The sequence below is a fragment of the Patiria miniata genome, unplaced genomic scaffold (genome assembly GCF_015706575.1).
Source record: "Patiria miniata isolate m_02_andy unplaced genomic scaffold, ASM1570657v1 HiC_scaffold_19, whole genome shotgun sequence".
Lineage (NCBI taxonomy): Eukaryota > Metazoa > Echinodermata > Asteroidea > Valvatida > Asterinidae > Patiria > Patiria miniata.
In genome coordinates this window covers 6,596,136-6,620,546 of record NW_024037057.1, presented here as the reverse complement: position 1 = coordinate 6,620,546, position 24,411 = coordinate 6,596,136, and the positions used below count along the sequence as shown (strand labels likewise).

General features: G+C 38.7%; 3 protein-coding genes across 3 annotated transcripts in view; 1 reads left to right on the top strand and 2 right to left on the bottom strand.

Annotated features, from left to right (window-relative positions):
• Positions 1 to 8,602: 8,602 nt before the first annotated feature.
• On the bottom strand, positions 8,603 to 14,470 carry LOC119725548 (autophagy-related protein 101-like). The gene is made up of 7 exons (XM_038196981.1): positions 14,317 to 14,470; positions 12,486 to 12,566; positions 11,989 to 12,066; positions 11,535 to 11,720; positions 10,919 to 11,033; positions 10,405 to 10,571; positions 8,603 to 9,267 (listed from the first exon to the last, which is right to left on the bottom strand). The coding sequence occupies exons 2-7, from the start codon at positions 12,513 to 12,515 to the stop codon at positions 9,184 to 9,186; spliced, it is 660 nt and encodes a 219-aa protein (XP_038052909.1). The 5' UTR covers positions 12,516 to 12,566; positions 14,317 to 14,470; the 3' UTR covers positions 8,603 to 9,183.
• Positions 14,471 to 14,529: 59 nt separating this feature from the next.
• On the top strand, positions 14,530 to 23,605 carry LOC119725547 (radial spoke head 14 homolog). Its single transcript, XM_038196980.1, has 8 exons — positions 14,530 to 14,869; positions 16,777 to 16,882; positions 17,212 to 17,298; positions 18,352 to 18,563; positions 19,495 to 19,643; positions 20,430 to 20,546; positions 21,233 to 21,407; positions 22,435 to 23,605. Exons 1-8 carry the CDS (start codon positions 14,777 to 14,779, stop codon positions 22,516 to 22,518), a joined length of 1,023 nt encoding a protein of 340 aa, XP_038052908.1. The 5' UTR covers positions 14,530 to 14,776; the 3' UTR covers positions 22,519 to 23,605.
• Positions 23,212 to 24,411, bottom strand: part of LOC119725546 — a 36,301-nt gene continuing 35,101 nt past the window's right edge. Inside the window, exon 16 of the mRNA XM_038196979.1 lies at positions 23,212 to 24,358. Coding sequence (XP_038052907.1) covers positions 23,921 to 24,358 — 438 coding nt within the window. The 3' untranslated portion in view covers positions 23,212 to 23,920. The remainder of the gene's footprint in view (positions 24,359 to 24,411) is intronic.

Below are 24,411 nucleotides of genomic sequence, written 5' to 3'. Positions count from 1 at the left end.
GGATTTATGAAACAATGGCGGAAGTGGAGGCTTCATATTAAGCTTTTAGTGCGATTTCAAGTTTTTTGAGTTTTACGTTTTGACAAATTTTGAAGGAAAAGAAACCCATGAGTGTTGTTAATCAGGTTTATGCCCTGTTGTAGTGGTTATATAAGGTTATTATTATTATCATCATCATCATCATTCCATCATTAAAAATCATCAGAGAATTATCATTTAAACGAACATGAGTGTGTACAAGATTTTCTTTTTTTTGGTCGTTAAGTGTTTGGATTATTTACAAGGGACAATCCTAAATCGATTATTGCACTAATATTTGCCCTTAGGGGTATCAAGGGGTTAGCCTTTCTTTTTTATCAATATTTTCCCCGAAATTGAATTTTTCAGAAATTCTTTTGGATGCAAGGAATACCTCAATTAGTATTCAAACTGCTAAGATTTCAAATATTGGGGAAAAAATATTCTGTTTATTGAAAAAACAACAACATATTTTTATTCGCTTTTACACACAATTCTCGTTTTGAATGGCATATCTGTCCAAAAATGGAGTTGGAATGTGTTCTGTAGTCCTGTAGGCATCTTCCCTGCAAGTTTCAAGCAATTTCATTTTTGGCCAAAATTGAAAAAATTGCAAGGGGTTAGCCTTACTTTTTTATCAGATTTGGCCAAAAATTGACTTTTCTCCAAACAATGCAGCAATTCGTTTCCTAGTCGGAGGAGCACCCATCAATACTAAAACACCCAATATTTTGAAGATTTGGGCAAAAGCCATCCATTTTGTGAGAAATAAATTATCATTTTTGGCTGATTTTACCCCATATTTTCATCCAAATTTTCTTTTAAAAAGCATATCTTTCTGCAAATGGAATTGGAATGTGTTCTAGGGTCCCTTAGGCATCTTTCCAGCTAGGTTTAAGCAATTTTATTTTTTGGTCAAAATAGAAAAAAAAATGCAAGGGGTTAGCCTTACTTTTTTATCAAAATTTGGCCAAAAATTGACTTTTCTTGAAACAATGCAGAAATTCCTTTGGAAGTCAGAGGAGCACCAATTAAAACTCGAACACTCAATATTTTGAAGTTTTGGGCAAAAAACGTCCTTTTTGTGAGAAATAAATTAACATTTTTCGACTGATTTTACCGCACATTTTCATCCAAATTTTCTTTTAAAAAGCATATCTTTCTACAAATGGAATTGGAATGTGTTCTAGGGTCCCTTAGGCATCTGTCCAGCAAGTTTCAAGCAATTTTATTTTTTGGCCAAAATTGAAAAAAATGCAAGGGGTTAGCCTTACATTTTTATCAAAATTTGTCCAAAAATTGACTTTTCTGCAAACAATGCAGAAATTCCTTTGGAAGTCAGTAGAGCACCAATCAATACTCGAACACTCAATATTTTGAAGTTTTGGGCAAAAAAAGCATAGATTTTGTGAGAAATAAATTAATATTTTTGACTGATTTTACCCCATATTTTCATCCAAATTTATTTTAAAAAGCAAATCTTTCTGCAAATGGAATTGAAATGTGTTCTAGGGTTCCTTAGGCATCTTTCTAGCAAGTTTCAAGGAGTTCTATTTTTTGGTCAAAATTGAAAAAAATGCAAGGGGTTAGCCTTACTTTTTTATCAAAATTTGGCCAAAAATTGACTTTTCTGCAAACAATGCAGTAATTCCTTTGGAAGTCAGAGGAGCACCAATCAATACTAAAACACCCAATATTTTGAAGATTTGGGCAAAAACCATCGATTTTGTGAGAAATAAATTAACATTTTTGACTTATTTCCCCCCAAATTTTCATCCAAATTTTCTTTTAAAAAGCATATATTTCTACAAATGGAATTGGAATGTGTTTTAGGGTCCCTTAGGCAACCTTCCAAGAAGTTTCAAGCAATTCCATTTTTTGGCCAAAATTGAAAAAAAATGAGAGGGGTTAGCCTTACTTTTTTTATCAAAATTTGGCCAAAAATTGACTTTTCTCCAAACAATGCACAAATTCCTTTTGAAGTCAAAGTAGCACCCATCAATACTGAAACACCCAATATTTTGAAGTTTTGGGCAAAAAGCATCGATTTTTTTAAGAAATAAATTAACATTTTTGACTTATTTCCCCCCAAATTTTCATCCAAATTTTCTTTTAAAAAGCATATCTTTCTACAAATGGAATTGGAATGTGTTTTAGGGTCCCTTAGGCAACCTTCCAAGAAGTTTTAAGCAATTTCATTTTTTTGGCCAAAATTGAAAAAATTGCAAGGGGTTAGCCTTACTTTTTTATCAAAATTTGGCCAAAAATTTGCTTTTCTTCAAACAATGCAGAAATTCCTTTAGAAGTCAGAGGAGCACCAATCAATACTCGAACACTCAATATTTTGAAGTTTTGGGTAGAAACCATCGATTTTGTGAGAAATAAATTAACATTTTTGACTGATTTTACCCCACATTTTCATCCAAATTTTCTTTTAAAAAGCATATCTTTCTACAAATGGAATTGGAATGTGTTTTAGGGTCCCTTAGGCATCTTTCCAGCAAGTTTCAAGCAATTTTATTTTTTGGCCAAAATTGAAAAAATTGCAAGGGGTTAGCCTTACCTTTTTATCAAAATTTGGCCAAAAATTGGCTTTTCTTCAAACAATGCAGAAATTCCTTTAGAAGTCAGAGGAGCACCAATTAATACTCGAACACTCAATATTTTGAAGTTTTGGGCAAAAAAACATCGATTTTGTGAGAAACAAATTAATATTTCTGACTGTTTTTATACCATATTTTCCTCCAAATTTTCTTTTACAAAGCAAATCTTTTTACAAATGGAATTGGAATGTGTTCTAGAGTCCCTTAAGCATCTTTCCAGCAAGTTTCAAGTAATTTTATTTTTTGGCCAAAATTGAAAAAATTGCAAGGGGTTAGCCTTACTTTTTTATCAAAATTTGGCCAAAAATTGGCTTTTTTTCAAACAATGCAGAAATTCCTTTGGAAATCAGAGGAGCACCAATCAATACTCGAACACTCAATTTTTTGAAGCTTTGGGCAAAAACCGTCCTTTTTGTGAGAAATAAATTAACATTTTTGACTGATTTTACCCCACATTTTCATCCAAATTTTCTTTTAAAAAGCATATATTTCTACAAATGGAATTGGAATGTGTTCTAGGGTCCCTTAGGCATCTTTTCAGCAAGTTTCAAGCAATTTTATTTTTTGGCCAAAATTGAAAAAATTGCAAGGGGTTAGCCTTACTTTTTTATCAAAATTTGGCCAAAAATTGGCTTTTCTTCAAACAATGCAGAAATTCCTTTGGAAGTCAGTAGAGCACCAATCAATACTCGAACACTCAATATTTTGAAGTTTTGGGCAAAAACCGTCGATTTTGTGAGAAACAAATTAATATTTTTGAATGATTTTATCCCATATTTTCATCCAAATTTTCTTTTACAAAGCAAATCTTTTTACAAATGGAATTGGAATGTGTTCTAGGGTCCCTTAAGCATCTTTTCAGCAAGTTTCAAGCAATTTTATTTTTTGGCCAAAATTGAAAAAATTGCAAGGGGTTAGCCTTACTTTTTTATCAAAATTTGGCCAAAAATTGGCTTTTCTTCAAACAATGCAGCAATTCCTTTGGAAGTCAGAGGAGCACCAATCAATACTTGAACACTCAATTTTTTGAAGTTTTGGGCAAAAACCATTGATTTTGTGAGAAGTATATTAACATTTTTGATTGATTTCACCCCACATTTTCATCCAAATTTTCTTTTAAAAAGCCACATATTTCTACAAATGGAATTGGAATGTGTTCAGGGGTCCTTTAGGCATCTTTCCAGCAAGTTTCAAGCAATTTTATTTTTTGGCCAAAATTGAAAAAATTGCAAGGGGTTAGCCTTACTTTTTTATCAAAATTTGGCCAAAAATTGGCTTTTCTTCAAACAATGCAGCAATTCCTTTGGAAGTCAGAGGAGCACCAATTAATACTCGAACACTCAATATTTTGAAGTTTTGGGCAAAAAAACATCGATTTTGTGAGAAACAAATTAATATTTCTGACTGATTTTATACCATATTTTCATCCAAATTTTCTTTTACAAAGCAAATCTTTTTACAAATGGAATTGGAATGTGTTCTAGGGTCCCTTAAGCATCTTTCCAGCAAGTTTCAAGCAAATTTATTTTTATGGCCAAAATTGAAAAAATTGCAAGGGGTTAGCCTTACTTTTTTATCAAAATTTTGCCAAAAAATAGCTTTTCTGCAAACAATGCAGAAATTCCTTTGGAAGTCAGAGGAGCACAAATCAATACTCGAACACTCAATATTGTGAAGTTTTGGGCAAAAACCATCGATTTGGTGAGAAATAAATTAACATTTTTGACTGATTTTACCCCATATTTTCATCCAATTTTTCTTTTAAAAAGCAAATCTTTTCACAAATGGAATTGGAATGTGTTCTAGGGTCCCTTAAGCATCTTTCCAGCAAGTTTCAAGTAATTTTATTTTTTGGCCAAAATTGAAAAAATTGCAAGGGGTTAGCCTTACTTTTTTATCAAAATTTGGCCAAAAATTGGCTTTTTTTTCAAACAATGCAGAAATTCCTTTGGAAATCAGAGGAGCACCAATCAATACTCGAACACTCAATTTTTTGAAGCTTTGGGCAAAAACCGTCCTTTTTGTGAGAAATAAATTAACATTTTTGACTGATTTTACCCCACATTTTCATCCAAATTTTCTTTTAAAAAGCATATATTTCTACAAATGGAATTGGAATGTGTTCTAGGGTCCCTTAGGCATCTTTTCAGCAAGTTTCAAGCAATTTTATTTTTTGGCCAAAATTGAAAAAATTGCAAGGGGTTAGCCTTACTTTTTTATCAAAATTTGGCCAAAAATTGGCTTTTCTTCAAACAATGCAGCAATTCCTTTGGAAGTCAGAGGAGCACTAATCAATACTCAAACACTCGATATTTTGAAGTTTTGGGCAAAAACCATTGATTTTGTGAGAAGTATATTAAAATTTTTGATTGATTTCACCCCACATTTTCATCCAAATTTTCTTTTAAAAAGCCACATATTTCTACAAATGGAATTGGAATGTGTTCTAGGGTCCTTTAGGCATCTTTCCAGCAAGTTTCAAGCAATTTTATTTTTTGGCCAAAATTGAAAAAATTGCAAGGGGTTAGCCTTACATTTTTATCAAAATTTGGCCAAAAATTGGCTTTTCTTCAAACAATGTAGAAATTCCTTTGGAAGTCAGAGGAGCACCAATTAATACTCGAACACTCAATATTTTGAAGTTTTGGGCAAAAAAACATCGATTTTGTGAGAAACAAATTAATATTTTTGAATGATTTTATCCCATATTTTCATCCAAATTTTCTTTTACAAAGCAAATCTTTTTACAAATGGAATTGGAATGTGTTCTAGGGTCCCTTAGGCATCTTTCCAGCAAGTTTTAAGTAATTTTATTTTTTGGCCAAAATTGAAAAAATTGCAAGGGGTTAGCCTTACTTTTTTATCAAAATTTGGCCAAAAATTAGCTTTTTTTTCAAACAATGCAGAAATTCCTTTGGAAGTCAGAGGAGCACCAATCAATACTCGAACACTCAATATTTTGAAGTTTTGGGCAAAAACCATTGATTTTGTGAGAAATAAATTAACATTTTTGACTGATTTTACCCCACATTTTCATCCAAATTTTCTTTTAAAAAGCATATCTTTCTACAAATGCAATTGGAATATGTTCTAGGGTCACTTAGGCATCTTTCCAGAAAGTTCAAGCAATTTTATTTTTTGGCCAAAATTGAAAAAAATGCAAGGGGTTAGCCTGACTTTTTTATCAAAATTTGGCCAAAAAATGGCTTTTTCTTCAAACAATGCAGAAATTCCTTTGGAAGTCAGAGGAGCACCAATCAATACTCGAACACTCAATATTTTGAAGTTTTGGGCAAAAACCGTCCTTTTTGTGAGAAATAAATTAACATTTTTGACTGATTTTACCCCACATTTTCATCCAAATTTTCTTTTAAAAAGCATATATTTCTACAAATGGAATTGTAATATGTTCTAGGTTCCCTTAGGCATCTTTCCAGCAAGTTTCAAGCAATTTTATTTTTTTGGCCAAAATTGAAAAAATTGCAAGGGGTTAGCCTTACTTTTTTATCAAAATTTGGCCAAAAATTGGCTTTTCTTCAAACAATGCAGAAATTCCTTTGGAAGTAAGTAGAGCACCAATCAATACTCGAACACTCAATATTTTGAAGGTTTGGGCAAAAACCGTCGATTTTGTGAGAAACAAATTAATATTTTTGAATGATTTTATCCCATATTTTCATCCAAATTTTCTTTTACAAAGCAAAATTTTTTTACAAATGGAATTGGAATGTGTTCTAGGGTCCTTTAGGCATCTTTCCAGCAAGTTTCAAGCAATTTAATTTTTAGGCCAAAATTGAAAAAAATTGCAAGGGGTTAGCCTTACTTTTTTATCAAAATTTGGCCAAAAATTGGCTTTTCTTCAAACAATGCAGAAATTCCTTTGGAAGTCAGTAGAGCACCAATTAATACTCGAACACTCAATATTTTGAAGTTTTGGGCAAAAAAAACATCGATTTTGTGAGAAACAAATTAATATTTTTGAATGATTTTATCCCATATTTTCATCCAAATTTTCTTTTACAAAGCAAATCTTTTTACAAATGGAATTGGAATGTGTTCTAGGGTCATTTAGGCATCTTTCCAGCAAGTTTCAAGCAATTTTATTTTTTGGCCAAAATTGAAAAAAATTGCAAGGGGGTTAGCCTTACTTTTTTATCAAAATTTGGCCAAAAATTGGCTTTTCTTCAAACAATGCAGAAATTCCTTTGGAAGTCAGTAGAGCACAAATCAATACTCGAACACTCAATATTTTGAAGGTTTGGGCAAAAACCGTCGATTTTGTGAGAAATAAATTAACATTTTTGACTGATTTTACCCCACATTTTCATCCAAATTTTCTTTTAAATAGCATATCTTTCTACAAATGGAATTGGAATGTGTTCTAGGGTCCATTAGGCATCTTTCCAGCAAGTTTCAAGCAATTTTATTTTTTGGCCTAAATTGAAAAAATTGCAAGGGGTTAGGCCAAAAAAAAAAATAAGTCGGTCTCTGGTCAGCGCGCGCATCGATTTTAATCATGCGCGTCGATCTTTTTGTTCCCAAAATGTTCCGTGGTAGCTCCAACAGCGCCCTCTATTTCCGCACCTCCTCAATTTTTTTTACCAAAGAGCACCAAGGAATGGGAAATTGCACCAAGGCAAATGATCGAAAGCACCAAGGCAAATTATGGAGGACACCAATATACATGAGGACACAAAAAAAGCAAAATAGTACCCACCTTGTCTGTACAATCCAAGCTTGAAGAAAAAAAAAAAAAAAGCGTGGCCGCGTCAATTCCGGAACTTTGGTCTGACCAGAGACCGAATATTTTTTTTTTTTGGCCTTAGCCTTACTTTTTTTATCAAAATTTGGCCAAAAGTTGACCTTTCTCCAAACAAGGCAGAAATTCCTTTGGATGCCCAAAAAATACCTTATACCTTTTTATCAACCAACCGACCCTACTTCAGATCCCATAAAATATGCCAACCATCAAAGTACAAAGGGACCATTTGCCTGTATGCAAAAAAAGTCTACATTTATTCTCTGTTTACATCGAGACAGAATGCAATATTAGCAAGTAACACGCAATTGAAACAAAATTACAGACTTCAAATTAATTTATTTTCTGTACAACAAGTGAAAGCAAATTGTTCTTGAGAAGTAATCCTATATGAACAATCATATTTCTGACTTTGGTTCTGGAGGTGTGCCCAACCCAATGTAAAAGACTGTCAGTTTAGGGGTACTACACCCATCCTGACAGATTCCTACAAAACATGCAGTTGGGGTTTGATGGGTTGAGTTCTGTTAGGGTTATTCTCGCCCCTCCCCCCCAAACAAAACCCTTGCATTTTGGTTCCGGCTATTTGGGACAAAAGCGAATGGCAATACACGCTACAGGCTTGAGACATTACGATGTCTCATTTTAATAACATAATGTGCCTGCTTTATAAGAGCTAGGTGGGGGTGACAGCCACCAAGCTCCCATAGGAAAGCACACAACAATAAACAAATGTTGACGTCACTGAATCTCTGGTCTACACATATCTGTACATCATTAAAGCAAACCAGTTTTCACTTTTTGTTCAACTGTACAATCATCATAAGAATTCACCAACTTATAAACTTTAACAGTTGGTGTGCACTTTTTCCCCATAACTTTTCAAAAACAATTTCTTAAAAATCGCTTCGGCAGTTTTCTTTGGATTGAAATGTCAACAACTGATAAAGTGCAAACTCCGCAAAGTTAAAACAGAAAAGACAAAAAGGACGATACCTTGGTAAAATGCCATGGTCCAGTGGTTACGGTGTTGGACTCATATACAATGGTGCGGGGGTTCGAACCCTGCCAGGAACACGGTATTTGTGCCCTTGGGCAAGACACTTTACTACAATTGCCTCTCTCCACCCAGGAGTATGAATGGGTACCTGTGAGGGTAGAGGACCGATTGAGCGCTGATATCGGCTGCCGCGTGGTCCCATGGCCTGATGAACGGGGGAATAATTGTAAAGCGCTTTGAGATTATTGATATGATGGAAAGCGCTATACATGTATAAAAATTACAAGTTAAGCATCACAATTAAAATTCAAATAACATGTACATATATGATAATTACCACACAATCAACAACTTTCATGATAGCTACATTTTAAAATAATAGGGAAATAAATTTTTTTAAACCAATTTTTTTCACTTATGGGTTCACAAGTGATGAAATATCTTACTCCGAGTGGGCATAATCATGTTAAGCGGATGCAAGACAAGACTGGTAATGCTGGTCTTGTAGTGCATAACTTTTGTTCAACCCATTCAGAATGACTTTTCACTAGAAGTTCATGTATCTGGTCTACACAATGGCTGGCCTATTTGTTTGCATTACTTGGTAGTATCCTATACAATAGCACTGCCCGGCCCGCACGTCACAGTCAGTGGTCTGGGTTCAACGAGGACACGAAGCTGCCCTCTGGGTCCGGCAAAAAACAGCAGGTAAACGTAACCCTGCACACGGTTGACGCTTTAGTTGAAGGGCGCCCTCAAGTGTTCACAGATTCCTATCTTGGAAATTGATACAGTGTCCGTCATCATAAAGCCAGTGTGTCCCGTAGTAGTTTCCTCATCGTTGTTCCCACGGACGTGTTGGCCGGCCCCGAAGTCTGATGGGAAATCTGTGGGAAGAGCGAATATTAAAGGGATTATTGGCTCTATGTGCATGGTCCACAGAGGGCGCTGTTGCTAGACCATGGTAGCAAGTGCAGGAAGCTTGGTGGTCTGAAGACTGCATTAATATGGCCTTGTCTGATCGTGGCTACGACTGGACATTACATGAAGCCAATATAAGTGGCTGCAGCCACTTTCCATAGACACCTGTGTGTAATTTTAAGCCGTAGCCGGACATGGCTTACATCTTACTTGGATATAGTGTCAGAGAACAGCCGGCGCAACAATATCCTAATGACCTTACATGCAGGGTCATACATTATGAATATTCAAATATGCAAAAACATGACAACTGAGCACTGCCTTCTACCTGGGAATTAAGCCAAGCAGACTACAGGGAAGTCAAGGTGGGCAACCAATCAAATTTCAGGAGCCATGAGGGCACTGCCTGTCCTCAAATACAAAATGCAGTCAGTTCATGTCTCCGGTCTAAAGGAACTCTGCTGGGTCACCTATGGACTAGTCCGGCGAACAAAATTAGAAACCATTTTTGAGGTGGCGCCACATACGCGCTCACGCTGCACGCGTTTTGCATATTTTGGTATAACTATTGGTTGAAGGAGCCCGGAATGTGTTCGAACTACCTGTGCGGGACTCAGATTTCAAGGCATTTTTCTAAATTTCCAACAGCCAAAATGCATTACATAGCACTAAAAAAACAGAGGGGGAAAAAGTGCAAAACTTTAAATAGGCCGTTTTGCTGTAAGGTTAAGGCACGTAAGTATAAATAAGATGTAGATTTGTATCATGAACAGCGCCCCCTAGTGTAATGTGGTGTCCAACCCCCCACCCCCACCCCCGCTTTTTGAATTTCCACGGCCGGGCAATGTTTGAATTGTAGCCACCCCCCTCCCACTTGCCGACAAAGATTTACACCACTGCAATTGCGTGATTATGCCTGACAAGTGTGCAATAAAGTCCGAGAATTGTGCGCGCATAGGACACACGCTACTGGAGCATGCAGTGTTGCACTGGCCAGGTTGTCCACATGTTGTTGTCTGCGTGCCCAGTGGCCGGGGCTGAATGCATTGGTCTACTGCCAGGCAATTACAATAACAATGTCTAGCACCCAGACTCCACTGTACCTTGAAGAGGTAAGGCTGTACGTCAGGGAAGCTGACGTCAAAGACGGTGTCCAGCAGGGGTTGGTTGGGCACCTTGGGCAGGTAGTCGTGTCGTCCCATGGCCTCCGTGATGCAGATCACCTTCTCTCCCAGGATCTCCCCCAACTTCTCCCGGTAGAGCTGCCTCTCTGGAAAGAAAAAAAAAACAATCCAACAAACTGAATTTTTTTTTCCAGCCGAAAACTTCATATTGATAATGCACATGTCAATAATCCAGTTCGGTATCTCCATGAAGTAGTCCAGGTCAAAGGTCATTCGGGATAAAATCGCTGATGTGATGTTTCGCGATGTTACGGGAACGCCTATTCTGCTTGTTATTAACATGTGAGCGTGGTGCGTCCGTCTCCCTTCGATGCGCCTTCGATTATGAGCGTTCGATTTCCCGAGTGACCCATGACCCTATCATTGTGTGCATGCGCAGTTGCTTGTGACTGAAATTTTATTTTCAATTGAGAAAATCTAGTTTTGTCCTCACCATGCTCATTTGACAGTGTCACGTTGTTGATCTGGATGGTCCAAACCTCCCACGGTATGCTCTCATCGGGAAAGGGCCATCGATTCTTCTTCTTCTGGTAAAACTCCAAGGAAATCTGTGAAGGCAATGATTCCAACAAATACACGTAGAAATTATGCAACGTAAAAATTCTTCAGAAAGGAGGTTCAGTGGAATTTAAACCTCATACCGTAATCTTTGTTTTCTGTGGTTTCTAAGGGTTATGATAAAATAAGTAAGTTAAAGCCTGTCACACCGGCATTTATCTCCGGTTTTCTTGGCAAGAAACGACTGTTAAGTTGAGTATATTTCTATTCCCCCTGGATGGGATGCCAGTCCATTGCAGATTACTCCCTTGCTAATGCCGGTACCCATTTATACTCCTGGGTGGAGAGAGCCAAGTTGGGGTGAAGTGGCTTGCCCAAGGACACAACATACGACCAGCATCTGGATTTGAACCCCTGACCCTCTGATCATGAGTCACAAACCCTAACCACTTGGACAAAATCCCCCTTTCTGATGAAATGGACTCCTAATTAATACCACCAGACGATTAATTATCTGACTACTCCAAATTCTAGGAGCCCACGTTACCTACCTGCCCGTTGCTGAGCCGGCCGTCGCTCGACCGCAGCGAGTCCCGGAACGCGGTGACCTCTTTGCGCAGCACTCGGTCCAGCTCAGCCGAGTGGCAGCGCACGTAGGTGAAGTCGATGAAATCGCAGTCCACGTCCACCATGCCCACCGTGCCGATGGCGTAGGTGCCTTCCTGCTTGTAGTGGAACTGTTGACGAAAAAGAAAAGCAGACAAAGAAAGCGTTGTAACCACTGACGAACTAGCTCCCAGACCTATGTTCTTGAAAACTCAATGGTTCTTGAGTCTGGAGTGCTGAATGGTAACACATAGCAACCGATGAAAACTGGTGTGCCAATGAATAGATGTTTTCACTGGCTGACGTGATCACAATCACGCCTACTGTGAGAAGTCAACTGTAACATGGGTTGGAAGAGAAAGGGGCGGGGACTTGTCCAGCTGATGGGGGGGGGATTACCTTGCCAGTCGTCCTATGGAACAGCAGAGTATGTAGAAGACTCAGCACGACTTCCTCAATCTGCCTCCCTTCCACCGACTGCAATAAGAAAGGATCAAGATTAAGTAAAATATAAGAAAAAAAAGGAAGTTAGTCCTAGTAAAAACAAAAATCATACTCCTGTTTCCCACCTGCACCCTTTGTTTGTTTTTAATTTTCACATTTGCAATATATTTGCAAATTTGTCACTGACTGTTTTTTCATTTTTCCAACAAAATTGTAGCTATGTAGAAAGGGTGACGGCTCCTTTGGGCACAATTTTGTATCAGCGAAAGAGTCGAAGAAGATACAAGAATGCATCTGCCATCTTGGAAAATCTGCCATCTTAGGGGGGGGGGGGGAGGGGGAATGAGCCGCCTCCTTCATTTGTTTTAAAAAAAACCTGACCAGAAACCGATTTTGTTTTACTCAGCCTAAATAACAAATATCTCGTATCTCTTTGGACGTATCATACTTACAACTTCAAAAGTCTGTGATCGGGCATTCATGCTGCTTGCTTCATTGCTTCACTCAGTCGACTCAGATTTGGTTTCTGCTTTCTGCACCGAAAAAAAGACACCCAAACAAACAATGAAAAACGGAACGTACAAGTCAGTTGAGAGCGTGGTTGTTCTTGTTTCTCGAGCTGGCAAAATGGTCGAGTTGGCAAACAGTCAAGTTGGTTCGAATCAAGTCGGTAAATCATGGTCGAGTTGACTGGATGTATACTGAATGAAATATTTCCCCAATGAGCAATGAGTGTTAAAGAAAGTAGACACCACCATGACCAAACTGACTTTTGAAATAAACCACTGAAAACTATGAAAAACAGAAAACACAAAAAATACTGCAACCTAACACTACTTCAGTGGTTGTGTATAAAGTCTATGGAGAATCTAGAAAAACTTGTATTTCTTAACAAAATTGGAAATGTTCCTCAGTCCAGGATTCATGTCTTGCAATGAATGACCTTCATTGAGATGATATATGAAAAAAAAAGTGGCGTCAGGTTGCAACATTTTTTCCCATATTAAAGGGAAAATACAACATTTGCAAACATCAAAAAATAAAACTACCAAATCATTTTGAAATACCTTGCTGGACTGTTAGTGAATGACAGTGTAAAGCATCCTCTAAAATCATGGCACCTGGTATACTGTCATTTTCAAGAAAAGTGGTATTTTTGTATCATTTCCAACGCTGGTCGGCCGACCAGCGTTGGAAAAAACTGGCTTTTTTTCAAATACTGGCCCCAATTGACCATCACACTTGTTTGCAATCGATTACACACCTATGAACGGGTACAAGCCAGCTAGACTGGTTCCCTGACCTTACATTTCCCCAATGTATTATACTGCTCTGTTTCTTCTTATATGGAGTCAGGGAGCCAGACTACAGGAAAATGATTGTTTTTCTTGGTTTTTATAGCATTTTCGAACCCAAAACCTCAAAAAAGTCACTATATTTGCTATATATTTCCAACCCCCCAATTCCATCCATTTCTGGAAATGACAGCAAAAGCAAATGATGTACATTCCCTTTAATACATATGGGCTGGTTTTATTAATTTTTTGTGTGACACGTACAGGGCTTTACAACATTTGCAGACATCAAGAAACAAAACTACCTAATTATTATGAAATACCTTACTTGACTGTTAATGAATGACTGTCTAAAGCATCCTCTTAAATCATGGCACCTGCCTGATGTGCTGACACTGTCAAGAAAGTGGTATCTATGTATCAATTTCAAAGGCTGTTCGGCCGACCAGTCATGCCAGTGTTGGAAAAAACTGGCTTTTTTTCAAATACTGCCCACAATTTTCCACCATATGTAGTGAGTCCGCATTTTGTTTCCATTCAATTACACATTTATGATATGAACAGGTTAAAGCCAGCTAGACTGGTTCCCTGACGTTATAATTTCCTGACGTCTATAAATTGCTGTGTTTCATCTTAAGTGGGGCCAGGCCCAGGGGTACAAGGACATGATTATGATTTGTCATCATCTACGAGCACAAAATATCAAACAATTAAGTCAGTGTAACTAACAATATTTGCTATCAAATACTAATACTAACCCCCAAATACAGCCATTTCTGAAAATGACAACAAAAGCAAATGTTGTATATTCCCTTTAATCATTTATTTTGAACACGATACTGTAACATAAACAACAAAAAATTGAACAGTCCAACCCCATCGACTTTGCACACACACACAAAAATCCACTAGCTTTGTTGTTCCATAGACATGTTACATACAGTATAAAAAAACACCCATTATTACAGTTTTTTCTGTTCAAACTTACCATTTCTATACGCCTATTGCATCCCTGATACATTCAGATAACACAGTCATTACATTTTTCGAAAACGACTGTCTAATTTCCGAGATTTCGTCACAAATTTGCCACAAGAATCCGGCTGCGCCTGATCAAAACATTACTCAGTGAATGACATCTATTGAACTTTGACCCCTATACATATTCAACAGTAAACCTCACCGCAAGTTGACCCTGGGTCAAGGGTGAACCGCTGTATCGTAGCAACCAGTGTACAGATTGCCGTACGGTTTGCACGGAAAACGTCCCAAAAGTAAGGCTGTTTTCCTCCTAAATAGAAGGCTTCTTCACAAAACCTCTTGTCACTAAAAAGTTTAAAGCCTTGTTTTTTAGAAAAAGTTAGGAATTTAATATTTAGCAGCAACAAAAACGAGATCAACACCGCGAAAGTTGTTTCAAGTTTGAGGAATTCGACATTGACCGGAAAATGGCGACCACGCGTATTTCAGCGAGGCTTCCACCCAACATTGACCCGACCAAAGCGCCGCTCGCGTACGGGGACAGGGCATTGCCGAAGTTGGTAAGTAGACTTTAAGATTTGTAGCTCTATAACCATAAGTTCTGTCAAGTGTAAAAAAAAAAAAATACGCTAAACCCGTAACCCCCCCCCCCGCCCCCCCCCCCCCCCCTTTCCCCCCGTAGGAATTAGTTTAGACGAAATGAATTTTTTGGGCTAAATATCGGGATAATTTCAAAGTAAAATTTCATGCTGTAATTTGTGAGATTTAAAATGTCTGTTGTGCCGATTTGCCCATGTTAATTTACAGCTGTGAGCTTTTATAACTAGATAGATTTAAATTGATTGTGTTGTATTAATTTATGTTTTGTTTTAATTTGTTAAACAATAATAATTAGGCTACTGTTGATATTTGTGAACACTGTGGAAATAAATGAACTTAACAGAACTGAACTGAACAAAAACAAATAACCCATCAAAAGCAATCAAATGATTATAAAGAACTTTTCATTAACTTGTGAAATACACGAATCATTCCCCTGAAAAAAAAACCCTGAATATTTTTAGTGTTTTGGAATAGGAAATATCAATACATGAACTGTATAGCTGTGTTGTATGCAGTGTTGGAGCAAAGGCTTTGACCCTCAAGGCCAAGGCCAAGGCCAAGGCTTTGACCCTCAAGGCCAAGGCCAAGGCCAAGGCTTTGACCCTCAAGCCTCGAGGCCAAGGCCAAGGCTTAACCCTCAAGGCCAAGGCCAAGGCTAAGGCCCTGTTTTACGAAATGACCACTGATATAGAACTAATTATAGTCACATGAGTGACACATCATCACGCAAGGGCGGATCCAGAACACAATGTGGGGGGGGGGCAAAGAAATGTTGGTCCCCCCCCAAAAAAAAGGTGGGTCAAAAAATTACGGCTTGGGCTTCGGGGCCCGCTTAAGGGCTCCGAATAATTTTTGGATTCGAGATGTTCTGTGGTGCGATTTGAGGCAATTTCTGACCATTTTAACTGTTGTTTTTTTAGGAAAAGATGGTGGTGTACTCATTGCCTGCCTTTATTACGACGTCACATAAAAAAAATGGTTTCGTTGTTTTTTTTGGGGGGGGGGCGGGGGGGGGGGCATGGCCCCTTTTGGCCCCCCTGGATCTGCCCTTATCATCACGAATTGCTCGTTACGAAGAACAACATTTCTTTAATTGCAATCAACATGCTCGCATATGCCTACACCGTTTTATGACTGCACTGTATCTATTAAAGTATAAGTTCAGGTCTTCAATATGGTTTAACTAAACAAAATAATGATTTACTTCTATATTGACACACAATTCTCCCAAGTGTAACAAAAGGGGGATCCAAGAAACTAATTTGGGAAATTTTTATTTGCTGGCCCAGCATGCTCAGAAATATCAGCATTATCTAAAACAGATACATGTAAATCTTTAGCACTTATCAGGGAGACATACATGTAGGCCTATACAACCAATCAGATCTATTCCATAGTTATATGCAATTAAAGTGATCATCTCATTAGCCCCACAAGTGTACGGAATATTGTTGCATCAAATCTACTACAATGGTAACAAAATGTGATGCTACAAAAGTGGAAGTGTGCCCAACACACAAATCTATAGGGTGCTTCCCTCCTCCATGGTAATATGAATAAAATGGTAACAGCAAAATTTCGAACAGATTTATCTGGAAAATGCAAAAATCTATGGGCCTTAAAGAGCCTTGACTCAAAATTGCAAGGCCCTGAACCCTCAAGGCCAAGGCCAAGGCCAAGGCTTTTGCCCTCAAGCCTCGAGGCCAAGGCCAAGGCCCTAAAATCCAGCCTTAAGGCAGCCTTAAGGCCAAGGCTTAGCATCAAGGCACTACATCACTGGTTGTATGTGTATGCAAAGCAAATCATTTTTCAATTTTTAATTTTATTGACAATTTATTTCGTTTTCATGTTTTTTATTTTTCAGAACCGAGAACTGAACGATAAAGAGCTTATCACAAGACAACGGGCGTTGATGACACTGTGTGACTACCTGCACGACCCAGAACACATTGCAGAAGCACTCAGAGTCGGTAAGTTGTTCATCAAAATTCTTATTCCTGAAATATTTTTATGTGGAGAATTAGAAAGCAGAGGGAAGAAATGTAAAAATATGAGAGTTATGAGAAATTGATAGAAAAAAAATTGCAGTTGTTACGCTCCAACTTTAGCAATGGCCCCAATGGGCAGTCCCAACTTTACGTGGGAATGTCCCAACTGTAGTAACATGTACATGATCCCAACTACAGTTGGGACAATGCTGAAGTTGGGGCGTAACATTTTTAATGGGTTGTGTAGCTTTGACTCAAAATTGCATGCCTCAGGAAAAATTACAGAAATATATAACAATTTTCTCTCACAGGCTGTGCTGAGAGTCTGAAGGCCCTGCTAACAGATCCTGATGGTACCGTGCGACACAAAGCAACAGAGGTCTTGTACATCATTGCAGGTAAATATATCCGAGGTTTAATGTGTATGGATGCAGTGCAGGAAATGTCTACAGGGCATTTGCACCTCAAATCTTTGCCAAGCAAGGCCTTCTTGTCAGTTTCCTCTTTGAAGCCTCCTCCGTCCCCCCCTCCGTCCCCATCGCAGCCCTTTGCCATCACCCATTTTTAAACCCTTGGGTTATCGTTACTGTGGCTGATGTCTCCTTGTCTCTTGTGCACTTGGGCTGATTCCCCTCTTTGCCATTTCATTTCACCCCCCTCATCTAGTGCTCTCCGACAGTCACGTCTTTGACTGTTACGCCCTTGTTTATATTTAACCCCCTTTGTATAGATTTCTCCACTGCTGGCACCCCTTGGGCTGGCTCTCCGGTTGAAATCTGTTGACTCCATAAGAATTACTAGATGATTACTGGTTTGTTCATAGTTTAATGGGTTCTAAAAAACAGTACCAGTCGGAGACAAGTTAGTTCCAGTTGAAACCTGTTGAAACTAGTTGGCATTTTCAACTGGTTTCAACTGGAGTTTTTACCTGGGTCCCCCACCCCCCGGACTGTTTTCCCGCTAGCCCTGGTGGAATTAAAGTTCCCGGTATCGGTATCGTTTCGGTTTGCGGTAACACCATGTGGTAATAACTACTGCTTAGAAGATATTTAGTTCTGAAAAGAACTTGTCCTGCTTATTATCAACTTTGCTAAGTAGGTTTTTTTGTTCTGATAAGAACAGTCCTGCTGGACTCATCAGGAGACTGAAGATAGTTGGAGACGCTACTCTGCATCTCCAACTATCTTCAGTCTCCTGACGATGACTAGAGCAGGCTAGTCGAAACGTTGAGACCAAAGACAAGTTCGTTTAGAACTTACAGCAGGACTGTTCTTATCAGAACAAAAAAACTACTTAGCAAAGTTGATAATAAGCAGGACAAGTTCTTTTCAGAACTAATATCTTCTAAGCAGTAGTTATTACCACATGGTGTTACCGCAAACCGAAACGATACACGAATCATGAAAATGAAATCGTAAAGATCCAAAAAAATCTCTAAACATCTTCTGCAGGTCATAACATTGGTCGGGACGCCTTCCTCCATTACTCCATCATCATGCCCTTGTCTCGTCTCTTCAATGATGAGCTGGACGTGGTGCGACGCAACGCTCACATGGCCATGGAGATGCTGTGCCACTTCACCCCCGGGGCCGAGGGGGTGGTGGAGGCTAGCCTCATCCCTACCCTGGTGGACAAACTCAAGATTGAAGTGGATGAGATCAAGGTGAGTAGAGGTGTGATTTCTTTAGACAAAATATAATTTTTTCTAGCTTAGTCTTAACAGATCTTTAACTTGTATAATTTCTTTTACGAAAACTCCTTTTTTTTTAATTCCAGGTGTCTACAACCCTCTGAAAAAAGTATCTCTCTTAATTGTCAGCCACTACACTGGTCCTACACCCGATTTCATCAAACTCTTCGTAACTTGCGATGCATCGCAGCGCTGCGACGCGTCGTATCCCTACGATGCGTCGCAGCTGCGACGAGTCCTGCGATCCATTTCACAAAACACGTCGTAAGTGCGACGCGTCGTGTATGTATTTATAGCACAACTCGGTGACTGTTAGTCAGCGTACACTAAATAGTCGTCTGATATTCAACAAAGGGTCGTCGGGTCTCAGCTCGAAATTTGTTAAAACGTAAAACAAAATGGCGGTCGTGCGATGCAATTTTGAAGGAAAACAAGCTCTCAGTGGACCGTAAAGCTACTTTGAAATTTCAACTGCAATATTCCAGTCTAATTCATAATAATTCAATGAATTTTCTATAAATTTACCACTTTACACACATTGCCTCGGTATTATAATCTCGTTTATGTAATGTTTATGACATTAAACTGGCTAAGAAAGGGACTCTTCGTATTTTGCAATGACCACTAGACACGTCGTAACTTGCGAAGTGTTTTAAGCCGTTGTCAAGGAACTTACGACGCGTTCAACACATCGCAACTTTTGTGAAATGGGTGATACGACGCATCGCGAGTTGCGACGTGTTACACGTCGTAACTCGAGTTGCGATGCGTCGCAGCGCTTCGTGAAATCGGGTGCTGAAAGTTTAGTTTACTTGTAGCAGTGGTGAATCTAGCCAAGGTCACTCTCATTTAATAAAAGTCACACCCTTTTTATAAATGGTTTTGCCCATGTCTCCATGTTCAGGAGTACATTCTGGACACGCTCCATTTTTGCCTGGTGTTGGAGCAGATTCAGGCGCTCATCGCGGGAGCCATGGAGGTTTTCACCGACCTCCTTGATCACGAGTCTCCCGTCATCAGAGCAAAAGCTGCCAGGGACGTCATGGACTTGAGGTAAGATGTGGTTCTTATTCCAAGTATGGACAGAAACAGCTACAGTGCTGTGAGATGACCACCTACGTGAGCTCCAGTTTGTTGGACGCACTGTGCGCATTTGCTCGCGTATGGCGCAAAACACGCTCTGCTTTTTGTATTCAGATTGTCCACAAATCAGGCACAAGCAGGATTCAATTCAAGGGCCCAATTTCACAGCGCCGCTAAGCAAAAAAAATTTGCTTAGCACAAAAAAGTCTGGCTTATAAAAGCAGTTTACCAGCCAAAACTCCACGTGATTTTCATGCTATAGGCCCTATAGCAAACAACAGCTGAATACCAATCAAGAGCAATATACGTCCATGGAGTTTGGGCTGGTAACCTGCTTTTATAAGCCAGATTTGTTTGTGCTAAGCAAATTTAATTTTTTTGTGCTTAGCAGCACCGTGAAATTGGCCCCAGATCAGTTCTCCAATCAAGATGCTAAGTCAACTGAAGTCCCAGTCATGTCACAAGTCACAAATGATAAGTATTCAAGTGAGACTCCAATATGAGTTTCTAGCTCTGCCAAGTCGGAGTCAGATGGATCGAGTTTGAAACAGAGTCTGAGTAAAACTGAGATTGAGTCCAAGACTACATCAGAGTCCAACAAGTACAAGTCTGAACCTGATATGTGTAGGTTAAAGCAGACTAAAGCCCGTGTCCCAAGTCCTCAAAAACGTGACTTTGGCTGAACTAAGCCCAAGAAATTGGGGTGTTTTTTGGCCTGTTCAATAGTTTTGTGTCCATCTATTTTTTTGTCTTTAGCGTTCCTCTTGATGGCAAGAACAAGGCATGTGAGGTGAACACCCTACCCCCTCTGGTCACATTACTGGGCGATGCCAGCCCTGAGGTCAGGTCTAAGGCAGCAGGAGCCATCATGACGTAAGTTCCTTGAAAATCAAAATATTAGCTCATTGGATTGAGTGACAGATTAACCAGCAAACTAGGTGATTGACTGACGAGATGACACACTGACAACTGACCGACTAGCAAACAGACTGACCAGCTGGATGATTGATCAACTGACTGACCAACCGACAGACTGACCAACAAAGGGGCTAATCATCTGACCAACCAACAGTCTGATTGTTTGACCAACTGACCAACCAACAGACTGACTACCCAACAGACTGACCAACTAACCAACTAACATACTTACTAGCTAAATAGACTAACCATCTGACCAACCGACAGACTAACCAGCCAACAGGCTAACCAACCGACAGACTAACCAGCCAACAGGCTAACCAACTGACCAACCAACAGACTGACTAGCCAAGAGGTTTACTATCAGACCAACTGACCAACCGTCAGACTGACTAGCCAACAGGCTTTTAAACCATCTGACCAACCGACAGACTGACTAGCCAACAGACTAACCAACCGACAGACTGACTTGCCAAAAGGCTTTAACCAACTGACAGACTGACTCGCCAAGAGACTGACCAGCTAGCTTGTGCTGCCTGACTGACTGACTTAACTATAAACTACATCTCTGCATTTTATGTAAAATACTACTGATTTAAATTACATACACACCCGTTCATTTTCCATTTTTTTTTCTGTAGAATTACAATCACAACGCAAGGCAAGTACAAGGCTATCCAGGCCATGGCTATCCCCAAGCTAGTCAACCTAGTCAATGATAAGACCAGCGAGGTACGACTCAACGCTATCAAGGCAATCACTACGCTGTCTGAGGCACCCGAGGGACGGAAAGCATTGCTGGAAAATGTCTCCACGGTAAGTCAGCAACATGAACCTGTAAACACTACTCAGTCCAAATCAAATTTATACTCAAATCAACGAGTGATTGTGAGAAAAAAAAATCACTTGGGTGGGACTTGAACCCACAACCTTCTGTTTACTATACCAGCACAGACGTCTTACCACTCAACCGCCGAGCTTGCCCGGCTCGGCTGGCTGTTACGAATCAGATATAGCTGCAGGTACTGCAATGAAACAATTCACAAAAACTAACTTGGTGAAGTTTCACCCCAGTGGATACCATACATATTGAGAAAATAGAGAAAACATATGCAAAATTCTTTGGGACTTGCAACTGGATTTCATTGCTAATGCACATTTTTAAAAATGTGCCATCAGACACACTTTTTATTTGAGGCCTGACAAATTTAACACCCCCGAGTGGATCTCATGAAACTAAAATAAATAAATTCAAACACCACTAATTTTCTTCCCGAGTAGTCTTTTTCACCTCTCATTAAAGTTTGATAAAAAAGAGAAAACTAATACTTTTAAATATCCAAACAAAGAAACAATATAAATTTTAAAGTATGCAGATAAAATATTTGGTCTGTTCTTTAAAATAACACTAAAAATTTCAGTCGAATCAAACATGTACATAAAATCTGTTCATCTCAATAAAATGTTATCGATTTCAGATATCTCAATAAATTACTATGTTTTTAAAGAAACGTCTATACATACTGCTTCTTTGCATGCAGCAGTTTTGAAGCTGCTTTGGAAAACAGTTCAGAAAACCTGAGTTCAATTGTTATTCTGACTGAAAAACCTGGATAGTTTAAAACCCAAAGGGATGATCTTTCTCTTTCTTTTTCATAAATTTAGAAAATATTGTTAAATTTTAAGAGATTTTGCTATTAAAGCTTACAACCGTAATGTTACAAACCTATCAGCGATCTAAGCCTTTGGAGAGAAAGGGTGAGATCCTTTTGACATTTTAAAGTTTCATTTGAATAACTGGTGTCAATGTTTAAGTGAATTTTTTTTTAATTTGGTGATGCAGATTGAGAAGCACTTGGAGGACGATTCGCCGGCTGTCGTCAAAGCTGCCCAGATAGCTGTCAAGGTCATAACATGGAAACCCTAACCTAAAATACATCTAGTTCGCTTATTCCAAACAATATCCAACATGTTTGGGTCCACTGCAAAAGACCGTTATCATGTTGCGGCCATCTTGATTTTCATCCCATTCAAATCGACGCAACCAAAGCGAGGCTGAAAGGAAAAATAGTCTGGTTCCTTTTTGCACAAAAACATTATCATGAAGTACTGTTAGTGGATACAGGGAACATGACTGAAATGGTGGCAGCATGATAAAGGCGTATAGTCTCCAAGAATACTGAGTATGCACATAAACATGAGTTGTTGAATAATGTATTGTCCAACTGCTATAATTTAAAACAAAGTACAATGGTTATTGTCAACTATGTACTTTAGCTGTATTTTCTTGCTCCACATGTACATGTACAATGTACATACTCAGTGTCCTACGTTCTACATACACAATATTTGCTTTGCACTCTTGAGTCCCCAATAGATGCTATATAGAACAATATTTGTGACGCCAAATTGACTGTGACTTAATTGTAACATCAACTTGAGTGCGAATTTGTGGAGCAGGCATTTGTTAAAAGCCACTCAAAATGGGACATCACAATAATAAGTCTATACATACTTAATAGACTCAAAGAATTAGGCTGTTTTGAAATAAAATATTTACACGTTCATCTGCTTTTGATGCAGGAAGTTGCAATTCCCAATGGTCAAGGCCTGTATTTCAAAACCTGCCCCACAGTATCCCACTGTTAGCATGCGAGTCAAATGTTCTTCACATTTTGCTTCCGAAAAAATAACGAAAGAAAAGCCTTATTTTCACATATTTATATTAATTAGGCCTGTGTAGTTTCTGTGAGTATATTTTTTCGTAAGATTTTGCTTGATTGAGACAAATCGTGTTTATGAATCCTTCAAATTGAATTGAATACAATGTACCTAAAATTAAAAACTTGCGAAATGAAGCCTTATTTTCTTTGACAAGTGCCTGAAATGCAGTTGTTCTTTTTAAGATGGCTTAACTTAACTTTTGTAAATATTAGTATACCCAAGTGGACTTGAAACTGTAAATAAACTACTACCTAACTTTGATAATCATGAATAAAATTTTGAGAAAATTAGCCGAGTGTGAATACTGTTTTACTTAATTGGCAAATAGAGGTTCAACATTTTTTTTTAGTGCTTTTATTTGAACTATGTTGTTTCAGATCAAAAGTAATTTACGCCATTTGTTAAAAGACATACAAAGGCACCTAAAAAAGAACGGGTTTTTACAGGTAGTGCAGTTCTTATTAATGATATTGGCAAGAAAAAAACTTTTTAAAAACCTCTCATACCAGAATATACAAAATTTTGTTTAAAATTGTGATAGTGCTCGTTATGGATAATGCATACACTAAACCTTTTTGATAAGAATATGTCACCTTTTTTTGAAATTAGTACATCCTTTGCGGGTATAGCTTGGGTGGGCTGGGCGATTCCATTCTGGGCTTCTGTAGGGGTGACATGTATGTTGGGTACCAGATGGGGGAATTATTGTCAGAATCTGTGCCCCTCTGAAGTTGGCCGTTCCTTTTGCGCCACGATTGCACATTTTCAGGCCTCACATCCTGTGATCTGAGTTCCTCCTGGATAAAGAGTTCATCAGCTAACGGGTCGTTTGATTGGGCCATCAAGCTGTAGTCGTCATGGAAACGATGGGTGGGGATATGGTAGGACCTGTCGTCGTGGAGGTAGCTTGACCCGTGGATTTGGTCCTGTGGGTCGGAGTGGCCGAATTGGAAGACAGAGTCTTGGGGATGAGGTTGAGATGACAGAGGTCGGTGGGAGGTATTAATCTGATCCAGAATGTCTCTGGTGGAGTGTTCGACAAGCTGTAAGATAAAGAAAAAATCAATAAGAAATTCTCTCGTGAACAAGATTACCA

What these genes read in the sequence shown, in the direction of transcription:
- LOC119725548 (XM_038196981.1), bottom strand. Translation starts at nt 12,515, where the DNA reads ATGAATGCCCGATCACAGACTTTTGAAGTT. An exon ending in GATCACAGACTTTTGAAGTT is followed by an intron (nt 12,067 to 12,485) that starts GTAAGTATGATA and finishes TTCTTATTGCAG; the next exon opens with TCGGTGGAAGGGAGGCAGAT. An exon ending in GACACTGTCAAATGAGCATG is followed by an intron (nt 10,572 to 10,918) that starts GTGAGGACAAAA and finishes TTTTCTTTCCAG; the next exon opens with AGAGGCAGCTCTACCGGGAG.
- LOC119725547 (XM_038196980.1), top strand. Translation starts at nt 14,777, where the DNA reads ATGGCGACCACGCGTATTTCAGCGAGGCTTCCACCCAACATTGACCCG. An exon ending in TTGAAGTGGATGAGATCAAG is followed by an intron (nt 18,564 to 19,494) that starts GTGAGTAGAGGT and finishes CTCCATGTTCAG; the next exon opens with GAGTACATTCTGGACACGCT. An exon ending in GCAGCAGGAGCCATCATGAC is followed by an intron (nt 20,547 to 21,232) that starts GTAAGTTCCTTG and finishes TTTTTTCTGTAG; the next exon opens with AATTACAATCACAACGCAAG.